The 11019-nt window shown below is 40.3% G+C and overlaps 1 protein-coding gene across 1 annotated transcript; it reads left to right on the top strand.

Moving 5' to 3' along the window:
• Window positions 1-1674: 1674 nt before the first annotated feature.
• srxn1 (sulfiredoxin 1 homolog (S. cerevisiae)) lies at window positions 1675-9150 on the top strand. Its single transcript, XM_060930877.1, has 2 exons — window positions 1675-1926; window positions 7142-9150. The coding sequence occupies exons 1-2, from the start codon at window positions 1702-1704 to the stop codon at window positions 7349-7351; spliced, it is 435 nt and encodes a 144-aa protein (XP_060786860.1). The 5' UTR covers window positions 1675-1701; the 3' UTR covers window positions 7352-9150.
• Window positions 9151-11019: the final 1869 nt, after the last annotated feature.

Genomic DNA, 11019 nt, shown 5'->3' with positions numbered 1-11019 from the left:
ACAACTTTTTGAGCGCGGCAGCGCAGCGCCTAATGACACTTGTTGAAATACCCTAGTTCCAAGGGGGGGTCCCCTAATGCACAACAGCGCCTCCCTACATGCTTTGGCCGAAAAGTGCAATGACAGTCTGTTGTCAACCCCTCAATGCCCATCTCGGTCCAGTCAAGTGGTTGCAGAGCTCCGCGGCAAAAAAAACCCAAAATCAAATATGAAGCGAAATTACCCCTCAGGGAGCCAGAAGAGAAAGAAGAAAAGGGAAGAGGAAGACAGAAAAAAACAAGACACTGGTAAGTGAGAATGTACACACTCATTAATACCAAGCGGGTCGACAAGCAAATTTGGTAGCTAGCTTACGTTAATGGTAGTTATCTTGTAGACAGTGTTTATAACAGTGATGTAAACGTTGTCATGCACAACAGGCTTACAAACTTGCAAGGACTGGCTAACTAAAAATTCTAATATGTGCCACACAAATAGGTGAAAGACTGTCAACTTCTCCCAGATTAACTTATTGTGTTTATCAAAATGTCATAGTCAGAGTTAGTTTCAGCGAGCTGCATGGCTTTCATCAGAAGTAGCTAGTGTGTCGTGAGCATGAATGGAGTAGGACAGGGGATGGCTCACAAGAAAGCTCTTTTTTACATAAATAGCCTATTTATGTAAAAAAGTGGCACTGATGTCAATTGAATGTGATGTCCGCAGGTCTTTGGACATGGAGGGTATTGTGGCTGCCTTTGCTGAAGCCAAAGCCCGCAAGCAGCAGTTTTAGACATTTTGCCCATGATTCTAGTTGTGTATTCTTAAATTTTTATGTGTTTTTCTATACCTTTTGCACTTTTCTGTGTGTGCTGGTTCTTATTAAGATTCTTATTCATGTTTGTAATCATTTAATCACCATTTGAAGTTATTTCTACTTGTGTATATACTGTAAATATTTAGTGTTGTGTTATTTGCACATTTTATATTACTTTGTCTTATTTTCATATTTTATATATATATATATATATATATATATATATATATATATATATATATATATATATATATATATATATATATATATATGTGTGTGTGTGTGTGTGTATTTTGTCTATTCTTGTGTTTAATTGGGTTTGAGAATTATTTATAATAATGTAAAGAGTTCATTTATTAAGTAAAAATCATAAGAATGATTACAATATGTGTGATGTTTATTTATTAAGTCTTCAGTGGGTAGGCGGCCATAAGGCCTTTCGTCGAGGGGGGGATAATTATGGGCCCCAGATCCCCCTTTGCCTAGGGCCCCCAAATAGCTTGAAATGGGCCTGGTTCTGCGTATCTCCTTTAACCAGGATTCGATCACATTCGAGCAATAATTTTGTCCCTACATTATGAAGCGTAATCATGGATATTATTATGACTTGAACAGTTCAGTGTCATTTGATAATTTCTACGATATAAAAATTAGACCCCAGATTAACACAGTTCGGGGTGAGTTTCCCAAAAGCATCGTAGCACAAAGATCATCGTTAAATGGTAGAACGAGCATCACAATGAACACTCTCTCTCCTAGTTAAACTGCTCCTAGCGTTTAGAGGCTTTTGGGAAACCCACCCCCAGTTCGATTTGTGACGCACCCACAGTCACTTTGACGCATGCGCAGTACTGCGTCAAAAAAAACCACTTCCGGGTTTCTAGTGTATAAGTGAAGTGTTAAGAGTGATGCTGCAAGTTTCTGAGTTTATTTACAGAAGTTTTACAGTTACATTTTTACGACAGTTTGCGCTCAGCACTCAGCACAGTATGGGAAGTTTAATTAATGAAAACCGGTCGATTCATTCTGACAATGTTGAGGCAGTTCATAACATCCCAATGGATGTGATTATTCGACCCATTCCTCCAGTTCTGGATGAAGAGAAAGTTCAAAGCCTCATGGACACTATAAAGGTAAGTTTACTGTATTAAACTGCCACCCCATGGTTGTGTTTCAACAACAACAAATATGTTTTACTACCATATGTCGTGATATAACTTCATCTCTTTACTTCATCTCTTGATGCCTTAAAGGTCATAGGCAACGGTAGGGTTGCCACAATTCAGAAATGAAAATAAGGGACGCCCACCACGGGCACGACTCCCATGGGGTGGGGTGCCCGCAGCAGTGGTACGTTTTATTTTGTAGGTGTTTTTAGTAAAGGGGTGATCAAGAAAGCAATTACTCATACTTAAAGCTTGAAATGCTTTATTGCCAATGCTGTAAAAATGTATAAGTGGGCAACAATGAACTTTTAAAATATAATCTAAATATATTGAGAACTTAATATCACTGTAAATGTAAGTGCATAACTGTTCTTGGTGTAGGGACTCTCTTTGTGAACCTTGGGGACATTTTTACTTGGAGAGGAAAAAAGAGAACAAAAAACAATAACACAACAAACATGTATGTCTGCTTATTCAAGAATGCAGAAAACAAGAAAGTGCAAAACATTACTCCTTCCCTCAACAGTCCTGAGTTCATCAGGAACTGTTGTGTTTCTCTTGTCTGTGGAGTAGACCAGATTTAAACAGTCAACTTCTTTTTCCAAGTGTACTTCTTGCTGCACTGAGTAACTCTTTGTCTTTCAAAGCGCTGTTGTAAAACTCGGGTTTTTTGAGCAGCGCCGGTGTGTGTGTTGTCTGTCTCTAGGCAACCGTGACAGCGCCACACGCAGTGACGCAGGCAGCCAGGCACAGGCGCACAGAGCGGGACACAGAGGGGAGGGGTTGTGTCCTGGGTAGATCCCGCAACGGAGTATTTCCTGTTTTATTATCGTTAGATTTAGTGTTGATATGTGTGAGACAGACATGTGTATTGGACATTTATGAAAATACGGAACAAATCGCGTCCCGTATCGGTTCAATACGGGACACAAGATTTAATTGCCAAATAAAGGACGATTCCGTATTTTACGGGACGGGTGGCAACCCTAGCAACGGTCAGAGGTCAAATATCGAATATCAACTTTATTGTCTAGAAGAACGACCCAAAAAGCGAATTCAATATTCCTGGTGTCTAATTTGCACCCTAAAATTGAAATAAAATGCTTAAAATATACTGTTTTGCCCAATTTCCGAAGGTTTGTTTACATCTCACTTATGCGCACTTTCACCACCAGGGGGCAGTCGTCGTGACATCTCATCTCATTATCTCTAGCCACTTTATCCTGTTCTACAGGGTCGCAGACGAGCTGGAGCCTATCCCAGCTGACTACGGGCGAAAGGCGGGATACACCCTGGACAAGTCGCCAGGTCATCACAGGGCTGATACATAGACACAGACAACCATTCACACTCACATTCACACACACCTACGGTCAATTTAGAGTCACCAGTTAACCTAACCTGCATGTCTTTGGACTGTGGGGGAAACCAGAGCACCCGGAGGAAACCCACGCGGACACGGGGAGAACATGCAAACTCCACACAGAAAGGCCCTCGCTGGCCACGGGGCTCGAACCCGGACCTTCTTGCTATGAGGCGACAGCGCTAACCACTACACCACCGTGCCGCCCCGTCGTGACATAATTTAAGCCAAACAGACCTGGAGTAGCTCTGTGTTTACTTGCGAACCGAGCACACATTTAGGAGGTTCATTTATTTAACCACTTTCTAAATATACTTTTTTTTTCTGGAGAGAAATATACAGCCATATCATAATAGCATATACCAGGACATTTTCATGATGTTTGCAGATGATATTGTGATATGTGGTGAGAGTAGAAAGGAGGTTGAGTTGTGTTTGGAGAGATGGAGGGATGCATTGGAACGAAGAGGAATGAAGGTGAGCAGGAGCAAAACAGAATACATGTGCATCAACGAGAACGAGGATGGGGATGAGAGTGTAGTGAAGATGCAAGGAGTAGACGTAAAGAAAGTTGGTGAATTCAAGTACCTGAGGTCAACTGTGCAGGAAAATGGGGGCTGCGATAGTGAGGTGAGAGAGTGCAGGCAGGGTGGAGCAGTTGGAGAAGGATTTCGGGAGTCATTTGTGATAGGAAAGTCCCAGCAAAAGTGAAAGGTAAGATGTATAAGACAGTAGTGAGACCAGCTGTGACGTATGGACTGGAGACCGTCCCCTTAACGAAGAGACAGGAGGCAAAGTTGGAGGTGGCGGAGTTGAGGACATTGAGGTTTGTGATGGGAGGTTGGACAGGATAAGGAACGAGCACATCAGAGGGACAGCACATGTGGAGAGCTTGGGAATGAAGCTAAGAGAGATGAGACTGAGATGGTCTGGGCACATCCTGAGAAGAGATGCAGAGCATGTTGGAAGGAGAATGTTGAGGATGGAGCTGCCAGGCACACGAAAACGAGGAAGGCCAAAGAGGAGAGACACTATATTGCCAAAAGTATTTGCTCACCCATCCAAATTATCGGAATCAGGTGTTCCAATCACTTCCATGGCCACAGGTGTATAAAATCAAGCACCTAGGCATGCAGACTGTTTTTACAGTTTGGAGCTGGCCCCTTCCTCTTCCAACATGACTGTGCACCAGTGCACAAAGCAAGGTCCATAAAGACATGGATGACAGAGTCTGGTGTGGATGAACTAGACTGGCCTGCACAGAGTCCTGACCTCAACCCGAAAGAACACCTTTGGGATGAATTAGAGCGGAGACTGAGAGCCAGACCTTCTCGTCCAACATCAGTGTGTGACCTCACAAATGCGCTTCTGGAAGAATGGTCAAGAATTCCCATAAACACACTCCTAAACCTTGTGGACAGCCTTCCCAGAAGAGTTGAAGCTGTTCTAGCTGCAAAGGGTGGACCGACGTCATATTGAACCCTATGGATTAGGAATGGGATGTCACTTAAGCTCATATGTGAGTCAAGGCAGGTGAGCAAATACTTTTGGCAGTATATCAAATCAAATCAAGTTTATTTGTACAGCGCTTTTAACAATAAACATTGTCGCAAAGCAGCTTTACAGAATTTGAACGACTTAAAACATGAGCTAATTTTATCCCTAATCTATCCCAAATGAGCAAGCCTGTGGCGACGGTGGCAAGGAAAAACTCCCTCAGACGACATGAGGAAGAAACCTCGAGAGGAACCAGACTCAAAAGGGAACCCATCCTCATTTGGGCAACAACAGACAGCCTGACTATAATATTAACAGTTTTAACAGGTATAACCCTCAACTGTCCTCATGGGGCCGTCCTTCACAGGAGTGGGGCGATAAAACTCCGACCAGACACAGGGCACCAGGATGGATCAAGCAGGTCCGAGGGGCAGAAGAGGCCAGCATCTCAATCCCAGGATCAACATGTAACTCAGAGGGACAGATGGGGGGGGGGAGAGAGAGAGAGAGAAAGAAAACACGTTGTTAGGTATGCCCTAAAAATGACAAGTATTAAATCTGTGTGGTAGGCTCGCAGAGACGAGAGTCTTTACATCAGGCATGACGCACAATGGCATGTTAATATGGTAAAAAATATATCATGACCTGCTCTGGCTGGATGCTTGATTGGGTGATGGGAGCAGTGTACATGGAGCTAATATTAATACAAGCATTATACTATTTATAGCCTACTCTAAACATGCACACAAACATTAATCATGTTAGTCAATATAGTGTACATGGATGTGGTGAGAGAGGACATGAAAGTGGCAGGTGTGGTAGAGAAGGATGCGGAAGACGGAGCAATGGAGACGAAAGATCTGCTGTGGCGACCCCTAATCGGGAGCAGCGAAAAGAAGATACACCAGGACATTTAATGGGGTTACCCACTGATGCGCAGAGGGGCACACACACACACACACACACAATCCCTATAATAGAACGTGGATTCATTTATATTGCTAATATAATTTATTGCTAATATTAATACAAGCATTATACTATTTATAGCCTACTCTAAACATGCACACAAACATTAATCATGTTAGTCAATAGCATGCTAGCAGGTAGCCACTGCAAATCAACTTCAATGTAGTGGCCACTTTGTTAGGAACACCTGTGTAAAACCATGCACAGACACATACATTGAGCATGTCAGCCAGTGTCATGTTAGCAGGCAGTATGTTAGCTGTGACTAATCAACTTCAACTTAATGGCCACATTATTAGGAACACATGTGTCTGTATAAACACGCACCTACATTTAGTATGCAAATGGCATGTGAACCGTTAGCATCATGCCCGCAGGTATCATTTTAGCGGTGACAAATTAACTTCAGCTTAGTGGCCACTGAATTAGGAACACTTGCGTTTGGACACACACACAGACATTTATCATGTTAATCAATAGCATGCTGGCAGGTCGCCATGGCAAACTATCCCTTTTGTCTCATTTACACAATAATTGTACAGGATCCCTCAGGATTCTTTACTTGAAAAATTGCAAGCAAAGGTAAAAATGTTTACCTCCAATCTTCTCCTTTTTGCTTGAGCATTGCTGGTCTGTTTCTTCTTTGACTGCTTGCTTTTGTGCTCGAATTTTGTTGGAACAGCGTCAGGTTTGAGCCTTCTCTGTCCAACACTGACACCTAAACTCTCCAACAGATGGGGATTCTTCAAAAATGAACCTCCTCGAAGTGATCGGAGCCCAGAGCGGCGTCTTTACGTGGCTGCCAACCCTCTCACTTCACGCACAATCCGCTCTTTCCGCCTCTTCTCTTTTGGAAAATGGTAAAAACGTCTTCCTGACCCAGTCCCGTTGTTACAGTTCACTGCACAACAATAAGGCATGGTTTTTTTTGGAAATTCCTGAACGCAGGTCTGCACTCAAGCTGAACGGCAATGAAAATACCCGGAAGTGGACTCAACTGAAGCGGTTTGTTTGACTTAAATGACATAACGCGCCGAGTGGTCACGGAAATAGCTGACAGAAATTCGCCGCGATCCGCGCTAACTTTATTTTAATTATTACTTATTAACAATACTTCTTGGGACCAGAAGAAAATTCCAGAGGGTTTTTTAACATATAAAGTTTCAAATGTGCATAAATTGAAAACCGTTGCCTATGACCTTTAACGGTTCATTCAAAACAGAAGTGAACAGCGCATGTGGCTGATGTGAACTAATAATAATAAACCCTAATAGGAAATATAACAACTAAATCTTAGATTGTGACATGACATGCTGTTCATCAGAATATAAATCCATATCTGTATTTTCACAGGAGACCTCAGATCTCAGACTTGTCCCTCCAATAGATGTGTTGTGGATCACCGGTGAAAAGGGAGGTAATTATTACTACTCATTTGGTGGCTGCCACAGATTTGCTGCTTACCAGAGACTACAGATGAAATCCATCCCAGCCAAAATCATCAAATCCAACGTTTCTGACTTGCGCACCTATTTAGGAGCTTCAACACCCAATCTGCAGTGACTAAAAGAGTTGGATTGTTGAAGATACAAGTACCACAGGCTTGGTAATGGGTCATGGGGATTAGTTGTTGGCTATATCTATATCTACAGCAAGGTGATGCATACAAATAGGTGTAAAAATGAAGGAACAAGGAAGTTAACAAGGCTACGTATATTTGTACGTGTTTTCTTTCAAAACTATTTTTGTATTTCTTTACCATGAATATACAGGGTGTTTCAAAAAAAAAAAACTGGTATTATTTGAGATGTAAATATCCCGGAAACTACATAGTCTAGGCAAATGAAACTTAACAGGCTTAATGTGGAGCAATATAAAATTTTATTCCTCAAAATTTGAATGAGATTCAGAGGTATGTGGATTCCATGAACGATTTCACAAGTTTTCGATATGCGTGCCACCTGTGACATAGACACACACAGACAACCTTCCTCTTTTGAACTTTTTGTGCCATGTCTAAATCTGCATTGCAGTTAGTGCGTTTTTAGAGAATTCTCTCATGAATGCACGCTGCACAGTCTTGTTCGAGCGTACTCTAACACAACACCTCTTCTTTTCCAGTGAATGGCATTTCTGTACCTAAAAAGATAAAAACATTAAATATAAAATTGACTTGTTTCCACACATGCTGTTAAAATTTGAAGTCAATTGAACGAGAATTGGCAAAGTTATTAGACTGTGAAATGATATCAAACTTTTTGAAACATCCTGTATTACGCACATTTACTGAAAGAGATGCAGTTTTAGATCTTTTTTTTTTTCAAGAAAATGTAAATAATCCAGACTGATTTGGTTATTTGACTTACCTTTGACTAACAAACAAAAAACAAGATCTGTGGGTGTATACGTGAGACTATGTGAATTCATGTTTTTGTAAATAAACATGGTCAAAAGGCAATACTCCAGCATTTTCCAACTTAAGCTCTACTGCTGTAGTTGTATTGCATGTATGATCATCACGTATTAAACATCACACCACACATTTTCCCAAAATGAGAAAAGAACTGAAAAAATTTTAGTTTCCTGGGTTTTCATTTACTTAAAAACCTAGTTATAATCATGCTCTCTGTAAAGGCTTATCATGTGCAACTGTATAATGCAAATTCAAATCTGCTGGACTCCTAATAATAAGCGACTTATGAAACAGCCCTGAGAGAAAGTCCTAATAAAACTGTACTTAGAGTTTTATCTAAATTTATAACACTGGAGCACTGCCTCCAGTTATTTATGCTTTCTAGATTTTGTGCTATTCTTGAGCAATCAGGTGGAATTTGCTTATTGAGAACCACAACTTATTTACTCTGAGGGGGGAAACAGATTAATCTCAGCTGCAGAAATGGTTAATGTACAAACACTACGAGTGAAGAATCCTTTTTTTAAAATTAATTTAATATAAGAATGATCGCACACAATTACTACACATACAGTAAATCACTCTGCAGCTGTAGTACCGATATTCACCACGAGATGGTACTGTTGCTCTGTTTAGCGTAGATTTGTTTTGTTCCACATTACTGGCTGGATTGGTTACAATGCTTTCCATGATAATAAAATGTAAACCATCTTCATATGTGTAAACGTAATTCAAGAGGAAACTAAAAAGCCCTAAAAATTGTTACTTACCCTGGTATATTTGAAATGATTCAAACATTCGCTTTATTGATGTACATCACTTTTTTTTATTTATTATTTTTTTGGTATTAAATAAGATGTTTTTCTGACACATTAGTACAGCTTTGTCCTGTAATGAATTTGTCCTATCATGACCTGTTTTTCAAACTACGATATGTTTTAATAAAAAAAAGGGGGGGAAATTGACGTGTGTAGATATAGCAGCAGTCCTTTGACTTCTGGCCTACGTATCATGCTACATTCACAAATCACTTCAGACATCTCAAGGTATGAATGTTCATACTATAACTCTGGACTATTTCCACGAAATTGCGTAGGGATGAGGATGCTTTCACACTGACAGAACTGGATCCAGTCCTGTCGTGTATAATTTTAACATTTTTTTCATGTAATAATAGATTTTTTTTTCTTATTGGCACAGACTTGGTACAACCCACTACAGCTTTACATCAATTACTACATGTTTTTATCTTGAGTTATTAATACAGTACATTTCAATCAATATTTATTTGTATCATGCTTTTCATAAGACATTCCAGGATTTACAGAAATCTGGGTGGAGAATTAGATCCCTAACATGCAAGCCAGAGAAGACAGTGGTAAGGAGAAACTTGAGACCACACGAGGAAGAAATCTAGAGAGGAATAAGACTCAAAAGGGAATCTTCTGGTTGACACCAGATAGTGGGATTAATAAATCATAACTTTTCTACAGCTGCATGTGATAACGTTATGAAAGGATTTGCAATATGACCATATCGTGAATGTAAGTTCTGGGATGAGCACAGGACAGTCTTTATGATTACAAGGAGCTGTTCTAAGGTACAAATCTACATTCTTTAAATGAAGAATTTTGGAATGTGTGGTCTTTATTGGGACCATATGGGACCATCTGGAGCAGCAGAAGGTGAGTCACAAGTAAAGATGCTCCATGAAGAAGTAGTATTCCAATGAATCAGGCATGCATGGAGGGCAAGAGGAGCCATAACAACATATAACACAAAGTTTGCATATTAGAGCAGGATATGTCTGAGGTCATATGTCATGAGAACTCTATGTACTTTTTTGCTTCAGACCATACACTGGCCTGCGGGGGGGGGGGGGGGGGGGGGGGGGAATATGAACACTAAAACTCTGATGATGGTAAACTACTATATATAGGCAGGCTTGGAGGCTGGACCCCAGATTCCCAGACTGTTGTTAATTTGCAATAGAAGTGGTCTGTGGATTTTTTTTTTTAACTCTTTATGAGGCTTGTGAAGGAATGAATACTGATGGTATGTTGTGATTAGGAAATATATCATTATATCAGTACAGGCATCATCATCATCATAAAAAAATCCCCCTGGTATGTCACATTGCTTAAAATATGCTACAAGATACAAAACTGATTAAAAAAAAAACAATAGCGTGCTAAGAGCAACATGGTATTGAACATTTCTCCTCATTTCCCCAAACAAGTAATTTAATACTTAAATTATGTATGATTACCACAATTTATCCTTTAATAAGAATAATACTCTATTTTTTCTGAGTGCAGGCTAATCAATCATAAATTTCATTGTGTATATTTGACTGTCCATGATTATAAGGCATTTTACCTCGCCCACGACAGAGTAAGCGGGGCGAGGTATTGTAATCAGTGCGGTTTGTTTGTTTGTTTGTGTGTCTGCCTGTTAACAATCTAGTGTCTAGACGGTTACACCGATTGACTTCAAATTTTCAGGGTAGGTGGGCAATGGTTCGTAGACTACCTAATTAAATTTTGGGGTAATCGGGTCAAGGTAAAGGTCAAGGTCACCGGAAAGATCAACCTTTTGGTCAAAATAACATATTTTCCATGATAACTCAAACAGTTGCCGATAGACAAATGCTTACTATTATGAGCAAATAGGAACTCCCATATGACCTTTCATTTGGCACCATGATCTTTGACCTTGGAAGGTCAAACTCAAGGTCACAGATTTTCAGAGGGCTGTAACTTGAAAACGATTGATGGTAGACAGATATTTACCCGTATCAATTTATAGGGAGTGCCAT

This window comes from Neoarius graeffei, chromosome 10 (assembly GCF_027579695.1).
Source record: "Neoarius graeffei isolate fNeoGra1 chromosome 10, fNeoGra1.pri, whole genome shotgun sequence".
Taxonomy (NCBI): Eukaryota; Metazoa; Chordata; class Actinopteri; order Siluriformes; family Ariidae; genus Neoarius; species Neoarius graeffei.
The sequence above is the reverse complement of the archived record's forward strand: the minus strand, read 5'-3'. Positions and strand labels throughout refer to the sequence as shown.

Excerpts from the sequence above, each read along its gene's own strand:
- srxn1 (XM_060930877.1), top strand. The coding sequence starts at position 1,702 with ATGCTGCAAGTTTCTGAGTTTATTTACAGAAGTTTTACAGTTACATTT. Across the intron at positions 1,927-7,141 it reads GCCTCATGGACACTATAAAG|GAGACCTCAGATCTCAGACT; the intron begins GTAAGTTTACTG and ends GTATTTTCACAG.